This window comes from Eleutherodactylus coqui, chromosome 4, assembly GCF_035609145.1.
Source record: "Eleutherodactylus coqui strain aEleCoq1 chromosome 4, aEleCoq1.hap1, whole genome shotgun sequence".
Taxonomy (NCBI): domain Eukaryota; kingdom Metazoa; phylum Chordata; class Amphibia; order Anura; family Eleutherodactylidae; genus Eleutherodactylus; species Eleutherodactylus coqui.
The window spans coordinates 28,263,867-28,282,043 of NC_089840.1; the positions used below are offsets into that span (position 1 = coordinate 28,263,867).

Consider the following 18,177-nt stretch of genomic DNA (forward strand, 5'->3'; position numbering starts at 1 on the left):
AAGCACATTACATCTAGACTGGTCTTACCCCGCTGATCATTTAATGTGTATGGGGGCCTCCTGACTCTTCCCTGAACAGCAGATGTCAGGGTCGATAAGGGTCTGATTGTTGAATTTTAACTGCTCAGTGCTTTTATGGCTTCATATCTAAGTGTTGTCCATGTGATGGACTTTGCAAGGTTCCATAGTAGTCAGTAGGAGCATCTCATCCCATTTTCTAATGAGAATAGCACATTCATAGTAGATAGATCTATGCACAATCCAGCACACAATGATGTCCATTTGCTGTCCATTGTTGTTTTCCCTGTTTTTGCAAATGCAATTCGGATACACTTGTGTCAATAAGCCCTAAGACTGATGCTGGACACAGGGACACTTAGAGGAAACCCCGAACAAAGCCATGGAGGACATTCAAGCTTTATTCGGATTGTGTCCTAGCCGGTCTGCAGCGCTGCTTGCATAGTGAAGCCTCAGCACATATATTGTAGTCAGTGACTAGTTGTTACATTGTTGTTACATTGATGCCACTCCCTTATTCTTCTAAGTTTCGACTTCAGTTAGAAGTGCATTTCCTCATTTGACAAACATGTAGAGAAAGCCAAGCAGCTGCTAGAATGGAGACATTCGCTGAAGGTGAGTCACGTCTAGATGCCCCCAACGTGAAAATAAAAAAGGAGGCATATGGAATCCACTGTTCTCCTTCAGGTATGGTTCTCCATTTTTAACCCTATAATAGTCTCATTGAAGCCGCAGAATGATGGGCTCACTGTGAATCTAGATGTTATGATCAGCTGGGTTACTTAGAAAACATCTTTACCAGGCAAATGGGAATTGCTACTCCATTGGTTGTCCATTTCTAGTCACACTGCCTATACCCCTGCTATGGTACTGTAAGGCTGGGTTCACACGGGGCGTAAATCCCACGGAAATCAGGCGGAATGTCCACAGCAGGACCGTACGGAAATTCTGTGAGAATTCCTCAACAGAAAGGCAGCTTCAAGACCCGTGCCGCGATTTTAAGTGGCTTGACCACCTCTATTCCACTGTAGCCTTCTGTCCTCATAGAGAGAAGAGATGGCCGCAGCCAAAACAGCAATACAATTGACATGCCGTGGCTTTGAATTCTGCGTGGTATGTCAGTTTCAGCACGGCTCAGCCGCAACAGCTTGTCCGCAGCGTGTGGACGATATTTTTGCAAATCTCATCCACTTTCATGCCTAGGCTCGGGTTTAAGATTGCCGGAGGAATTCTGCCCCGTGTGAACCCAACCTAAGGGTATGTTGACACAGCAGAATCCACCACAGATTTTTCTGCGCAGATTCCGCTAAAATGGCAGCAGAAAGTTGCTTTGGACATTGAGTATTTCCCATCCATTCATCTTAGTGATGAATCGCTGCAACTCAGTATCCTCGAAGCTTCGCATTCTATTGTAACACATGATTTTCCCCATTGTTAAGTCCTCTTTTTCAAACAGCATGTCCTTCTTCATCATGGACAAGCGATGCGCGAAAATGTTGTTGCCCTTTTTTTGGTCTGGTATAAACTCAAAACCCTGCATAAGGTCAAACCAGACCACTATGCCAATCTTTCTGGAAGCTTTGCCATTCAGACATGTCCTGAATATTTTTCAGTCCTTCTCTCACTCCATTTCGGCTTGATTTCGCTGCCCTTTTGCATCCGACACTACTTGGCGCTATTGCTATCGTCATGATATCATCACTCAAAGCCACTTAAAAAAACTTTTAGTCCAGTCACTCCCAAGTATTAGGGGGCCTTTCTCAGACAACAACATAACCGCCAAATCCTCCTGTTGACCCACCAGATTGGGTCTGTCCTTTCAATTGATGCTGTACTATCCAGTACTGCTGGTTGGTGTATCCAGTAGACTACGCCATGTTTAACGGGTATTGACCAACCTGGTTCTGGTCCTGTAAGTAAACTGGAAGGTACCCAGACAGGTGACAGCACCTTACCAGCAACTGCATAGACTATCATCGCAGCAAAGGCTCTTTGATAACTTTGAAACAATCAGAGGAGGTGCAAGAAGGATGTCACCACATTTTCATTTTATAGATGCTTAAATGTGTTGAACAAAGTTGAAATGCCAGAATATAACTTTTCTCAGCAGCACTCCTCCACACGTCTTACAGAACCCACTTTATTTCTCACCTCTTCAGTATTGCTGCCCAAAATCTGACACATATGTGTCCTGCCCATAAATCTAGGGCACCTCTTGCTCTTTCGAGACTCTCTTGATGATTCCACAGCTGAAGACACACATTTGTTTAAAGTAACAGCACAGTATTTAAAAGAAACCTAAACAGATATCACATGTTCCCAAAAACATTTTACCACCCTTCTACACTAGTCCCAAGGGGAACTTCCATGAAACAGGGGCGACGTTCTCCCAATGAGCCTGTCCAAGATCTTCTTGTGGCAATGTCCATTTACATTCTCCAGTTGGACTAAATCCCAAGTCACTGTTCCATCCATGCTTAAGCAGCAGGGCCTTTTCTGCAGCCTCTGCAACATTAAACTTGTATACTACATTGCACTCTTCCAAAATGAACCCAAGTCCATGTAACCCCCTACCCTTAAAGATGTAATTGATGATGCTAATCAGACCTGCAAAGGGATGGGGCTTAGCAATGATGAGTATCACATCATAAAAGATGGCAAAGCTTGACTTGTGTTACTAATTTCTTTGGTGGAGGCAGCAAGGAGCTCCTCCACAACCTTACAAATGTCATACTCACCTGTCTCCTTGTTCCATCACTGTTCACCCGAGTAGTTGACTCTTGGGGCATGCATCGGACCCATCCATTCATTCAGTGCGCACTCCATCCTATTTTGAACTACCCCCTTGAGTGTACATTTTCAATACTTTTTATTTGTCTTTCAGATACTGGAGAGGTTGTTCCTTATTACAGTGTTGTCACCGAGGTAAGTCACTGAAGAAGAGGACAAAAGGGAAGGCTAGGGTCTCTCCCTGTACCCTGATCTGGCAGAATCTGATTCAGCCGGTGTTGGTTTAGTCAGTGACATGCTCTCTAAAGTCTGGTTCTGAGTTTGTACCCAGGAAGGAGTCATGGTACTTTTGTCTTAGGTGGTGTGTAACAAAGTCACCAGCCCACTTATGTCCAGGTTCAGGCTATTGTAGAGCAGAAGCAGGCCGATGGACCATTTCTTTATATTGGCTCTATGGCAGGGGTATCCAGTGGGAGCACCGGTGATAATACTCATAATTAGACATAACTTGCAGTGCTCTAAACTTTTATTTAACAAACGGGAGGCCAGAGAATTTGTACAGAACTTCATGGAACATAGAAATTAGCAAACTATAGAAACAACAGGGCCATATTTAGCAACAGTCTGCAAATTTAACAGTCCGTAATCTGGCAAGAAGTCACAGCAATAGATTCTGACGCAGCCACACAACATTAGAGAGTTCCTTGTACTCATGGTATTATCATATAAAAGTCTTACCTCTTGGACATGTAGTGGCCCAGAGTTAGAGTGTCTCTCTGTGATATTTCTTTCTTGTAGTATTGTGGTTGTGTCTTTGTAAAGTGAATTTGTGGTTGTCTATGTGTTGTGTTGATTCACCCTATGTTGATTGTGTGTTCTGTCTCCCTATCCTGCTGAGTGTGTGACTTTTGGGAAGTGAGCCAGTAACTGGGGGGAGGAGCTAGAAGAAAAGAGAGAGTAGTCAGGAAGTGAAGAGAGAGGAGGTGTGATGCGATGGAGCAGCAGCTAAGGTTGCTCAAGGAGTGGAGATGTGATCAGGGAAGGAGACGGTGTGAGGAGGAGGCAGGAGATCTATTTTCTTTACTGTAGACGTTACTTGACCAACAGAAAAGGGGCACTGGCGTCACGATCTCAAACAGGTAATAAAGTTACCCAGAACCATTAGTTATACCAGGTATAACTTGCCGGGTCCTGCATGCGGCTGGGCCAAATACACCTTGGGTCTTTAGGGAGAAGATGGTAGAGCCCCTGTGACATATTATTTAGTTTTACCCTGTCATCTTTCCCCCTTATATTGCATCCATAAAACTATGGTTCTAACAGGTGCCCCGGACTGATATGACTCCTGTTGATGAACAATCCACACTATTAACCTTTTCAGGAGGAGGCTAATTTTAGCATGAGAGATACTTTTTCTTTTCTTTGTCTTATCTCTGTGTCCACCCGATCATCAGGTCTACCATTAACCCTTTCCAATCCACTGTCTGACCTCTGAAGACATTATGAATTAAGGCTGTACAGCTCCAATGTTGGAAGCATCCGTCAGGGTTCTCTTACTGTATATTGCCAGCCTCTCTGCTGTCCAAGCCTATCCAACATGTCAACTCATGCAGTACTGGCTTTACAACATATAGTGCTGTTGTATAACGGCAGAAAAAGAGTAAGCCCCCTAGGAAAACCAGGATACAAATTGGATTGGAAAGGGTTAAACGGGTGCCCCAGGAAGGAAATTCTTTTTTCAAACAGGCTAAGGGTTGTGGAAGAGCATAAAAGGAAGCCTAACTCACCTTTCCTGCTGCTCTGTCACTTATACCAGAAACATGTGAACATGTGACCACCTGCAGCCAATCACCCGCTTGCTTTAATTGGTAATTAGCTGCAGCAACAATACACAACCAATGGAGGATCAGGCACCAACAGAATGAAAGCAGCGGGGTATGTGAGTATCACTTCTTTATATTTTTTCACCAATCTGGGCCTGTTTGAAAAAGTTTATTTTTTTCCTTAATAACCCCTTTAGGTCCTATCAAGGAACCTCAGTAGAATGTAATTGCACATCCATTTGGAAAAAGCGGTTACACACCAATCTAATGTGAGATCACAGTTTTCATTTCCCGATTCTACCGACTCATACAGACTAAATATGTGTTATAAATGTTTGCAGGTCCTAACCGATGACTTTGGAAGACAGTTATGCAAATGGTTCTACTATACATTACCCACACAGATCCATCAATGTTTCGATGAATTTGCATCCAATTTCTTTATGGACAATGTACATCTTCAGTGTGTATATAGTATATATGGACAGAATAAGTTGGAGTGTTCGGGTCTGAAAATGATAACTTGGGTTCTGTATGGAATATTCAAAGAGGAGAACCTCAACTTCAGCCCAAACCTTGACTTTGGAGGACTAAAGACCGAACATGACAGATATGGAATATTGACTGTGAAAGTCTCTGGGACTGTACATAAGGACAATTCCTATATTGGTATATTTGATCATACTTTCAAAGCCGTTCAATTGCCAGGAAAAAAGGAGTTCAAAATCAAATCAGTTCAACTCAATATGCAGACATAGGCGTATAGCTGAGCAATGAGAGGGATATAATAAGTGCTGAGAGGGCCAAACCAGCTGAATTCTGTTTTGGGTCGAAACTGCCAAAAATTTGGTTTGGAACTAAACCAAACCTTGGGCGATTCATCCTGGTCATATGTATGCACTATGTAAATAAAGGTGAATATTATGAAACACAAACTCCATTTAGATGTTGTCCTTGGTTGGATTTGAACCCAGGACTCCCGCACTCAACACTTTTAGGAGTATTGCTGAAATTCCAGTTTGGTTCTAAGGAATTCAGACCAAACCAAAGTTTGGCGAACAAGTCGAACCAGACATTAGATATAAGACAGTTATTCTGTTGCTAGGGGTATGTTTACCGCTGCAACCAACGCTTCTAAAAATTAGACAATTTTGCATGTCTTGAATAAAGATAGTCTATTGCTCTGTGTCTACAGCACCTATGTGTCTCCATGTATATACACACATTCTGCATCTTTGTGTTCCTCTGTTTCATTTGCTTCCTTTTTTTTATTCAGCAGATCAGTAAGAAGAAGGGGCAGAAGAAGTAGAGTAAGACATGACTGCAGGTTCAGACTACACTGAGGGTTTGTGAATAGTCATTAACAATGGAGATGCCAGGGCCAGCGCCAGCACCAAGTAAACCTGGGCAGGTGCCGGAGGACCACAGTGCAGAGGGGCCTAGGAGGGGAAGGGAGCCTGGGCTACTGGGACCACAGTGCAGAAGGCCCTAGGAGGGGAAGGGAGCTGGGGCTGCTGGGTCAGCACAACAGTCTGACCTCCTATTTTAATTTCTAGGTAAAATAAAATAGAAAATGTTTATTATTCTCACCTCCTTTGTCACTCCCTGGCAGTTATGGTGGGCGCCACTGTCCCTGCTGTCTGCCTTCCGGGTTATGATGTCATGTGACAGAGGGGGAGAGTATGCACTTTTTAAAACTTTTATTACATTTTTAAAAGTGTGCAAAAGGTGACATGGCTTCTATGTGTGAAAGGGGGCACAGGGTGGCATATCTAAAAGAGGGCAAGAGGTGGCATTTAATCGAAAGAGGCAAAATATTATTACTGACTGGGGCAACAGGGGATAGTATTGCTAACTGGGGCATAAGGGCCATTGATAGAAAGAGGAGCCAACTGAGACTATCGCTCGAGGGCCCACATAAACCTGGAGCCGTCCCTGGAGACACAGGGCTGCCTAGGAACTATGTACACAAAACATTGGCACAGTTTTCTAACCCCAGTGCCATCCTGTATACGGTTCACATGGGCATGTAATTATTATGCCCAGGCTTGTTTATGGGACATCACTGATGCCGATCTATTTGAGGGCAGGATGTTGTACACAATGTTCAGGTGGCATCTGCTGCCAAAATAAACAAACATCAGTGAAGCCAGAAGGATTTAAAGGGATATTCACAGAATTAATTATCACCTACCCATGGGATAGGCCATAAAGTCTGATCGGTGAGGGTCTCACCTCTGTGACCACCACCAATCCTGAGAATAGGGGTCCTGTGTCCACTTGTTCTCCTCACTGGGCTGCACCCTCAGGAGTGGGGAGGAGATTTGATGGGTTGATGGTTGCACATGCCCGATGCCGCTCCATTCATTTCAAGGGGACTGATTTATAAGCGCCCGGCCATCTCTGGCAGCCCTTTGGAAAATATATGGAGTAGCACTGCAAAAGCTTGATTGCAGTTAATACTACGTGTGGGGTAGATAGGGAAAGTCCCATCTTTTCTCGCCCATACTATTGACAGGCAAGAATCCTGAAATCAATGGTTTTGTTTTGTCACATTATAATATCACAGGTTCAGATCCTACGGAGACGTTGAAAACAAGTGAAAAAACAGAAAATGCTGAAAAAGCCCAAGTAAAAGAAAAAAAAACTTTTTGTGCACATATTCCTTTTATCTATTAAAAAAGAATAAAATACATATTTGATATCACCACATCTGTAATGATGCACACAAGAAAATGAATGCATTATTTTTGTCCGCTATGGTGAATTATGTAAAAAAAAATTTAAAAAGCCAAAATACTGTTTCTCTTAATTTTGCCTCTCACAAACTCAATTAAAGTGATCAAAACATCTTATGTGCTGCAAAATGGTACCCATCAAACTACAGATCGTCCAGCCACAAACAAGCCCCCACACAGCTCCCTTAATGATAAGTGAAAAACGTTCTGAAACTGCATGCAGCGATGTCAGAACAAATTTGCTTACATAAGGCGTGTTTTTATTGTTCAAAAGTAGAAGAGCCTAAATATACCGTATATACTCGAGTATTAGCCGACCCGATTATAAGTCGAGACAATAAGTCCCACCCCCAAAAAATGGGAAAACTTATCGACTCGAGTATAAGCCGAGACATACTCGAGTATATACTGGGTAAAAACAACCCCTCCATACTCACCTCCCAGTCTGTGCAACAAGCTGCTTGAATTCTCCCCGCTGTCATCCCCCGCCATCCTCTCTGCTTGGCTCTGTCAGTGCTGTGTAAGTAAGCACTGTGATTGGATCACAGCCGGCGCTCGATCCAATCACAGCGCTTACTTACACAGCAGCGACAGCAGGGGATTTGAAAGCCGAGCGCGGAGATGACAGCGGGGAGAATTCTAAAGCAGCTTGATTGGCTGTGAATGATTGAGCACCGGCAGTGATTGGCTGACGCTCGATCCAATCACAGCTCTTACTTACACAGCGCTGACGGCGGGGGATGACAGAGCCGAGCAAAGAGGACGGCGGGGGATGAGAGAGCCGAGCAAAGAGGACAGCGGGGGATGACAGCGGAGAGAATTCACGCAGCCTGCCGCACCGCTGCCGGAGACATAGACGCCGGCTGGGAGGGGAGTATGGAGGGTCTTTTTTTAACCCTTCCCTGACTCGAGTATAAGCCGAGGGGGGCTTTTTCAGCACAAAAAATGTGCTGAAAAACTAGGCTTATACTCGATTATATACAGTATATATATATATATATATATATATATATATATATATATATATATTATTTAAAAAAAAAAAAACAATAGTAGAATGGATGTGTTTTTTTTTATCCTCTCCTCTTCCCAAAAAACATTAATAATAAATTTAAACAACACATTATATGTACCCCAGAATGGCACCAATAAAAACTACAGCGCACCCTGCACAGAACAAGCCCTGTATGCCCATGTCAATGGGAAAAATTAAAGGTTATGGTTTTTGAAATGTTGAGATAAAAAAAAACACCCCAACAATGGATGCATCAGTATGTACAAAACTAGGCTGTGTCATTAAAGGGTTAAAAAGAGCATGCATACACCCTGTGTTATACTCATTTGGCTATTCAGACCAGTTTCTTTTACCACAGCCTTCAGCAATGGGGTTGTTTGTTACGTAAATATTGTACAATTCACATAAGGAAACACTAATCACTGGACAGATAATGGGCCGCTCCGGGAAATGTTTTTGTAATTCCTGATGTAACTCCTCCCCCAGTACGCACGAGTTCACTAGTATTACCTTATTTAGCTATTCATTCCTGTCTGAAAAATTTTGGAGTCCTTCTTTCCCGCTGGGTCATGGAATCTCATTGCGCTCACCTGGGAATTACAAGTGTTTATGTGACTTGAGCAGAGAATAATCTCAGTCACGGGGACATCATGGTTCATAAAATTACATGGACCTTTACACCCAGGCTCTTCTCAGGGGGGCAGAAACTACTATTACAGTTACTGGTGATGATTAGAGCTATAATGAGGAAGATGGCAGTTCATCCTTATGGCTGTATGTTTTTAGGGGGGGAGATCCCACTCACTTGTCCCCTAATGATGAGATGACTCTGCCCATTTTGTCCCAATCTATACAGCAAAGAAGACATTTCAGTCTGTCTATTGCCTGCTCTAGTGACCAGTGTGAAAACTGGAATATTTCAAGGTTTTTTTTGTCTGGGCATTTAAAAAAAAACAAAAAACAGTGTTTGTTTGTTTTTCATGTTTATAATAAAACCTGCTCTCGACATTGCCTGAATCAGGTCCTCTTCACATTGGGGTAATAAGCTTTCCTGTCTGTCTTGTTAAACTACTTGGAAGTGGTTATACTAGAAATAGTCAATTTTGAGTTTAGTAACACTTCAGTCACTCTAGTGCTAGACCTCCTGACATCCGAGTGGCTTTCCTATCCCCCTTCCCTTCACAATTTATATCAATACTTGATGAAAAACTCCTTCATGATCTGAACTTCTAAAAATATTCCAGTCTAGCAAAAAAGCCTGTTGTGCAAAAAGTTCCCCCATCTCTTCATAGAATCCTGGAATGGTAGAGTTGGAAGGACCTCCAGGGTCATCAGGTCCAACCCCCTGCTCAGTGCAGGATTCACTAAATCATCCCAGACAGATGTCTGTCCAGCCTTTGTTTGAAGACTTCCATTGAAGGAGAACCCACCACCTTCTGTGGTAACTAGAGATGAGCGAACGTACTCGGATAAGCACTACTCGTCCGAGTAATGTGCCTTATCCGAGTACCGCTGTACTCGTGCTGAAAGATTCGGGACGCGCTGCGGAGCGGGGAGCTGCAGGGGAGAGCGGGGAGGAACGGAGGGGAGATCTTTCTCTCCTTCTCTCCCGCCCGCTCTGCCCCGCTCCCCGCTGCGACTCACCTGTCAGCAGCGGAGCGCCCCGAATCTTTCAGCACGAGTACAGCGGTACTCGGATAAGGCACATTACTCGGACGAGTAGTGCTTATCCGAGTACGTTCGCTCATCTCTAGTGGTAACCTGTTCCACTCATTGATCACCCTCTCTTAAAAAAGTACTAAAGCATCTGCACTATAATAATAATAATAATAATAATAATAATAATAATAATACGTACCCCATGGTTTTCTTAGTTTTTTTTTATGGTCATATATTTTTGTGGATTTTTGGCTGTTTTCATGCATACCAAATTTTGGTGTGGATCCAAATCAAAACACCATAGGGCATGACTTGCTCATTGGAGACCTCAACCAATCCAGAGATATCACCCCTGAGATCTCCTGAAATCAGAGGTGGCCGCACATGTATACCACTGCTTCATTAATTTCAATGGGACTGCCAAAGAGCTCCGAGTTCAAGTGCTCGGCAATGTTTGGCAGTCCCATTCTCTTCAATGAGACCACTGGAGATTGCAAAGCACTTGAATTTGTCTCTCTCCAGTGGGTCCTATTAAAGTTAATAGAGTGATGGTGCACGAATGCAGCCTCTGCTTAAAAAAACATCAAATTATATTTTTTAAGTGGCCATATGCATAGAATTGACAGCTGCGTATGCCTCATATGTTTGGTGGTGTTCCCACAAATGGATGTAGACTTACATCCTATGGATGGCACAGGCTCAGAAGCTAAACCTCTGCCATCCGCAGGGGGAGCTGGCAGTGACTGACAGACAGACTCCCCCTGCAACTGAACGGATTGGTGAGAACAACTATCCCTGCTGTTAACCCCTTACATGCTGCGATCAATGTTGCCAACACTCCCTCTGTACCATCATCAGCCCGCTGCAATGTAATCACAGAGAGCTATGCAAACAACTGTAGCGGCCCAGAGTTTTGGGGTCCTCTTCAGCACCTCAGAATACATGTTTTATGTTTGTCTTTTATTATGGTCTAAAAGGGGTTGTCCCGCGCCGAAACGGTTTTTTTTTTTTTCAACCCCCCCCCCCCCCGTTCGGCGCGAGACAACCCCGATGCAGGGACCTAAAGAAAAATCCGCACAGCGCTCACCAGAATCCCCGCGCTCCGGTGACTTCTTACTTACCGGCTGAAGATGGCCGCCGGGATCTTCTCCCTCGGTGGACCGCAGGGCTTCTGTGCGGTCCATTGCCGATTCCAGCCTCCTGATTGGCTGGAATCGGCACGTGACGGGGCGGAGCTACACGGAGCCGGCATCCTGCACGAGCGGCCCCGTGGAGAAAAGGAGAAGACCCGGACTGCGCAAGCGCGTCTAATTTGGCCATTAGATGCCGAAAATTAGACGGCAACCATGGAGACGAGGACGCTAGCAACGGAGCAGGTAAGTGAAAAACTTCTTATAACTTCTGTATGGCTCATAATTAATGCACAATGTACATTACAAAGTGCATTAATATGGCCATACAGAAGTGTATAGACCCACTTGCTGCCGCGGGACAACCCCTTTAACTGTGGAATGCATTAGATGTATGTGTATTGGAATTGGATTAGATGTGGAATGCATTAGATGTATGTGCAGGCATTAAGGGGTCAATGTCTGGTCATGTCTGGTGTTGTCTGAAAAATGTATCTATCTGTCTAGCTGTCTATTAGTCTGTGTCCACGTGAAGCAGAGAGTGATGTCTTGAGGAGTTAGTTAGTTAGTTGGAGTCGTTGGCTGTCGGAGAGAGAAGTAGGTAGTTGGCTGTTGTGAGGAGCAATGAAAGAAGAGGAGTGGTGGTTTGCTTCTCCTGCTAAAGCACAACTATGCCAGGAATCCTCCTTCTAGAAGTTGCCTTTACAGGGTATGGAAGTGCGGGCATGTTGGATACGCGTGGTAGTACAGTGCAAGAAACGCATGTAACCAGAGTGAGAGGAAAACCACAAGCACGTAGGTAAAGTAAATTGCTGCATCCTTATGCCCAAAATAGGCCGCGTCACTAAGGGGTTAAGGACCCTTTACACAGCTTGATGATTGAGCAAGAATATAAGTGTATGAGGGGTGAACAATCATATGTACAATTGTTTATCCCCCATACATTCTGAATTGGTCTGTATGAAGGCCAGATAAATGAGCACTGCTCTCGTTGATTGGATCAGAGTGAGCTGTGTTAAAGGACCCTTAAGGCCCATTTACACGCAACGATTATCGATCAAAATTCGTTCAAACGATATGGCATATCAGCGATAATCGTTGCGTGTAAACGCTGCTATTGTTCACTTTTCGGCTGAACAATGATTTTAAGGTGAGTTTAAAATCCACTTTTCAGCCGGAGAGAAGATAACAGGGACCGCACGCTGTGATCTGCATGGGAGTTAGAGATTACATTGTATTTTGCCCCTGCGAGAAAGATGGAGCTGTGTGCAGAGCTCAGACCACATGCTGTGCTCCGCAAACAGCTCCCGGAGCCCCTTTTACACGCAAATGAAGCTAATAAAGTGTAATGGACATTAGTGTCCATTAACACTTTATGCAAAACGATTGCTAAAGCTGTCAACCTTTCAATCGTTTGAATTGTTTGTCTTTGCGTGTAAATGGAGCTTTAGACTAAACTACTCTTTGCATTAGATGTTTACATTTGGCTAGATTGCTGCAGTGTTTCAGAATTTGTTTGTCTTGAAACCAGAGCTCTGAGTCTCAGGATGGGCCGCACGGCTTCGCCACAAAAAAGGAGAAGGAACTTGTAGTGGGCATTAAGAGGCTGCCCGTACGACCCGCCCCCTTGACTCGGAGCCCCAAACATCTATGAGGGCAGTGTCCATACCTGTCCGGATTCATGAGCCGGTGACAGGTCCCCTTTAACATAGGGAGGTGGCTGCTCCTTTTAGAGCCTGCTGTGTTTGCTCCGGTGCACAGAAGGCTCTTCCCTCTCATTCAGAGTAAGCTATTACTTTCTATTTTCAGTTTCATTACACAAGAAAACATCGGAGAGGAAAGCAGAACTGCGATACTGAGAACGGTCAGCCATCATGGAGACATTATCAGTGGCAGGTAAGATATAACATGTAAACTCTGGAATATCTATAGACATTCTAATCATGAGAAGAACATGTGCAGCTCATTGTCATATATAGTTACGGCATCATTGGTAGACCTCCCTGTAGGTGAGAAGTCATGACTGATTTTATCCTTAACTTCTTTACCGTCTTCTCCATTATTTTCTTATAAGATACACTGAATGGCCACATTATTACAGACCCCACCTAGTAGAGCGTTGGACTCCTTTGGCCCTCAAAACAGCTACAGTTTGTCATGGCGTAGATTCCACTTGATAAAGAATATCGGCCCCCGCGGACATGAAGCCTTGTCGTTGCCGCAGATTAGATGAAGGTGCTGACATGTTCTGACCAGCTGACAGGAAGGGGTCATCGATTCATGCTGCTTGTGCCAAATTCTGACCTCCCATCAGCAAGGACCAACAGAAATCTGGAGTGATCTGACTAGGAGATGTTTTCTACTGCTCTGTGATACCATTTTTGTGCTTTTGCCCACTGGAGCCTCGTCTTCCTGCTTCTTGTAGGGCTTCTTCACACGGATGTATTTGTGCCCGCAAAAAGGCGCAAATACGGCCATGTGAAGAAACCCTTGACCCCTTAAGAACATGGCCATTTTTTCAATTTCGGTTTTTCCTCCCCCTTTTAAAAAATCGTAACTCTTTTATTTATCCATCGATGGAGATGTCTGACGGCTTGTTTCTTGCAGGATGACTTGTTTTATTCAGTGGTGCCATATAATGTAATCTGCTGAAAAATTTGTAAAAAATTCTTATTGAAGTGAAATGGAAAAAGAATGAAATTCCACCATTTTTGAGTGCATTTTGTTTCTACAGGGTACACACTGCAACCAAAATGACCTGATAACTTTATTCTATGGGTCAGCACTAGAGATGAGCGAGTATACTCGCTAAGGCACATTCCTCGAGCGAGTAGTGCCTTAGCCGAGTATCTCCCCGCTCGTCTCTAAAGATTCGGGGCTGGCGCGGGTGACAGGTGAGTTGCCGCGGGGAGAGAGGGAGAGAGAGATCTCTCCTCCATTCCTCCCCGCTCTCCCCCGCCGACCCCCGAATCTTTAGAGACGAGCGGGGAGATACTCGGCTAAGGCACTACTCGCTCGAGTAATGTGCCTTAGCGAGTATACTCGCTCATCTCTAGTCAGAACGATTACTACAATACCAAATTTATATAGGGTTTTTTTGCTGTACTACTTTTATTTATTTTTAAAGATATTAAATTTATTAAAATTATTTTTTGCTGCCATCTTCTGACCGCCATAACTTTTTAGTTCTTTTTCTCGACATAGTTGTGCGAGGGCTCAGTTCTGCAGGACGTCCTGTATTTTCTGTTGTTACCATTCTGAAATACATATGACTTTTTGATCTCGTTTTATTACATTTTTTCTTGGAGACTGCGTGACCAAAAAAAGCACAATTGTGGCCTTCTTTATTTTTTTGGGGGGGGGGGGATGATATTCACCGTGTTGGGTAAATAATGCATTTCTTTGATAGTTCGGGCTTTTACGGACGCAGCGATACCAAATATGTATTTTTGTTTTATTAATTCGATTCTTTTATTATAAATATGGCAAAAGGTTTTTTTTTCTTAACATTTAACACCTTTTATTTTTTTTAATAATTAGTAAAACTTTTTAAGGCTTATTTTTACTTTTTTTTAGTCCCCAGATGGAACAAGAACATGAAATGCTTTGATCACTCCTGCAGTATGATGTAATGCCATAACATTACATTATACTGTGATCGGACAGGCATTTAGTCAAGCCACCCCAAGGGTATGGCTTTCAGAAGGCTCCTGGCTGCCATGACACCCGCACGGCTCCCTGCAGTCTCATCAGGAACCCCCGGAAATCCGTCTGGGGGAATAAGATTCCTCTGTTAAAATTGACTGCGTCATTTCGAGGGTTAATAGCTACGATGAGCCGCATGGCTTATAGGAGCTGTTGCGGGCCTGTGCCAGCTGTAAGAAACAGCCGGCGCTCACGTTGTGTGAAGAGAGATGGCCGTGCTGTACGTCCTACAGCGTTAGGCCTCATGTCCATGGGGGGATTTGATTTAGGGAATCCGCCAGTCAAGCTGCCCATAGGGATACATGGGCCATCCACAAATGCATTAAAGCATGTAGAATTGATTTGTGGACCATGTAGCTCGGAAAACTAATTGCAGAATGCTCCGTTTCACTGCAATCCCGCATGAACGGTTTCCATTGAAGTAAATGGAAGCCGTCCGGATCCAGCGGGAAAGCAGGAGTTTGAAAAATCTCGGCCATGGACAGGGTGGGATTCTGCTGCGGGCTCCCGCATGCAGAATCCGACTCACCTGTGGACATGAGGCCTTAATGGGTTAAAGGGTGTTCCCAGGATCACCTCTTATCACCTATCACTCATGTGTTGGCTGAGCATGCCCAATGCCACTCTGTTCATTTTCGATGGACCTGCTGAGTAGAAGCACTTGGCTATTTCCGGCAGCCCCACTAAAATGAATAGAGCGGGGGAGATCGGCCGCTTGTATATTGAAACCGCAAAAAAATGAAGGAAAAAACTAGCAGAAATAGAAATAAACTGAAGGGGATTGAGGGGTTTATGGGGGAAATAATTGATGATCTGTCCTACTGTCATTGCCCCAACGGAGTGGAAGCTGCTGTGACCCCTGTGCAGTGGCCAATGCCTGTAATTGTAGGTGCAGCTCCCTATGATTTCCCATTGATTTCAAGGAGACCCCAGCCTGCAGTCCCAGCGCCGGCCACTAAACAGTGTGAAGGTGACAATGACAGCAGGCGCCCAATCAGCTGATCGGCCAGGGTCCTAAATCGCGGACCCTCACAGATCAACTATTGATGAGAATAGATCATTAAGGCCTCATGTCCACGGGGTAAATCAGGCCTGCTACGGATTCTCCATGGAGAATCCGTAGCGGGTCCCTCCTGCCCCGCGGACATGAGGCATAAAATAACAATTATTACTCACCTCTCGCACGCTCCGGATCTTCCCTTCTCTGCGGCTTCATCTTCTCTCTGTCGTGGCCAGATCTTCTTTCTTCGGCCCGGCGGATGTGCACGGCACGTCGTTGCGTGCTGCGCGCATGCGCCGGCCCAAAGAAAAAAGATCCGGCCGCGACGGACAGAAGATGAAGCGGTGAAGAAGGGAAGATCCGGAGCAGGTGAGTATATTCTAATTTTGGTCTCCCGCGGATCCGGACGGCTTCCATAGGCTTCAATAGAAGCCTGCGGGAGCGGTCCCCGTGGGAGACCCGCACGAAAATGGAGCATGTCCGGATTTTCTCATGCTCCATTTTTTTTTAGCACTTTTATAGACCATCTGCGGGTATTTATCTACCCGTGGGTGGTCAATGCATCCCTATGGGGTGCGGATCCGCATGCGGGTGATCCACTGCGGATCTAAAATCTTATTTTGCCCGTGGACATGAGACCTAATGGTATTTCCCTGGAAAACCGCTTTAAATCAGCTGCAGTTGTTGAAAAAGGCACAAACGGCAGCAACTTTTGTATAAATTCTGCGTAAAAAAGTTGCATAAAGATGAAAAAAACAGCAACAATGGAAACAAAACAAACAACAACCAGAATAATGATACATTTGGTCCACTTTACAATGCTTCGGCTTCTCGCTCCGTTGCACATCATGTACTTCACATTTCTGTCACAATCACATCAGAATTCTTGTGCATTTTGCTGAATTGCATCCAACGCCTGAAAGTAAGAAGCTTTCTCAGTACTGCCACCTGCTGTGCAGTGAGGGAAGTGACAGCAATTTCTGCTTTGTTGAGCGTGTTGTGTTTTTGGAGAAAGTATCAATAACAGGCAATTCAACCTGGAAGAGAAAGTTCTGCATGCTGGACTTTTGCGTCTGGTAAAATGCCAGTCCGCTGAACAGAAGCTGAACTGACACATTATAGTCAATGGGCTCCATTCAGCGTTGTTCGATTCTGTCAAAAGACAGATTCGTTCAGCCAGGGATTCCGCTTTCCTGCTCCCATAACAGAACCCCCGATGCAGATTTAAAAACAGCCTTAGGGCTCCCACCCACTGGCGTTTTTTTCTCCACTGCGCTGCGAGAGTAAGTGAAAACTCTCGCAGAGCAGTGCGAGAAAATCGCTGCGATAGTCTTTTCAATGGGGCCAGCGGCAGCAGCACTAGCCCCATTGAAAAGATATGGAGAATGCCACAGCTGTGACAGCTGTGACAGCTGTGGCAGGAGTTTCCTTCATCTCCGCAGGGACCGCGGGGATGAAGGAATCCTCTGTCACAGCTGTGGCAGAAGTCCGCAGCATGCTATCCCATTGCTTTCAATGGGATCTGCACTGCTGCCGATCCCATTGAAAGCAGTGGTTTCTGACAAGCCCCGCAGATTATCGGAGAAAGGCTTGAAATATAAGCCCTTCCCTGATAATCATCAAAAAGTGGTTAAAAAAATAAGTTACTCACCTCTCCTGCTGTCAGTCGCATCCTCCGGCTGGCTCCCCGTCACTGCTACTGAGCTCTTTCAGCAGACGGGGATTTAAAAATCCCCGCCTCCTGAAAGGGCTGTGGGCATTGGCTGAGGACTCAGCCAATAGCAGCTAGTGCTTAGCTATTGGCTGAGCGCTCAGCCAATGGCAGATAGCTCTTAGCTATTCATTCATGAATAACAATATCTTAGCTATTCATGAATGAATTTCCTTCATCCCCGGTCCCCGCGGGGATGAAGGAAACTCCTGTGACAGCTGTGGCAGAAGTCTGCGGCATTCTCCATATCTTTTCAATGGGGCTAGCGCTGCTGCCGCTGGCCCCATTGAAAGGACTGGCGATATCCCAGCGATTTTGGGGTATCTGCGGCGTTTTTCTCGCACTGCGATGCGAGACTTTAACTTTAGAATCGCATCGCAGTGGAGAAAAAAACGCCAGTGGGTGGGAGCCCTTAGGGCTCCTTCCCCTTCCCAATGCACATGTATTGTCCCTATGAACAAGGTTGATTTGCACATGTAGCAGCACGTTTTAATCTACTTTTTGCGCAGGCAGGGCATGTTCATTTCCACGCAGCAGACGGACACACCCTTATTTAAATGGCTATTTAGCTTAATGAGGTCCAGATGTGCTGATTCTTCCATGGAATTTCGCATTGTATTGCGCATTTGCTCACATATTGAGCGTGCA

The 18,177-nt window shown here is 44.8% G+C and overlaps 2 protein-coding genes across 2 annotated transcripts in view; both read left to right on the forward strand.

Moving 5' to 3' along the window:
- The first annotated feature begins 587 nt into the window (after positions 1 to 587).
- On the forward strand, positions 588 to 5,744 carry LOC136624572 (uncharacterized protein C3orf38 homolog). Its single transcript, XM_066598532.1, has 3 exons — positions 588 to 633; positions 2,903 to 2,943; positions 4,913 to 5,744. The coding sequence occupies exons 1-3, from the start codon at positions 615 to 617 to the stop codon at positions 5,327 to 5,329; spliced, it is 477 nt and encodes a 158-aa protein (XP_066454629.1). The 5' UTR covers positions 588 to 614; the 3' UTR covers positions 5,330 to 5,744.
- Positions 5,745 to 12,805: 7,061 nt separating this feature from the next.
- Positions 12,806 to 18,177, forward strand: part of LOC136626446 (probable basic-leucine zipper transcription factor Q) — a 29,029-nt gene continuing 23,657 nt past the window's right edge. Inside the window, exon 1 of the mRNA XM_066601512.1 lies at positions 12,806 to 13,009. Within this exon, the coding sequence (XP_066457609.1) occupies positions 12,988 to 13,009 (22 nt within the window). The 5' untranslated portion in view covers positions 12,806 to 12,987. The remainder of the gene's footprint in view (positions 13,010 to 18,177) is intronic.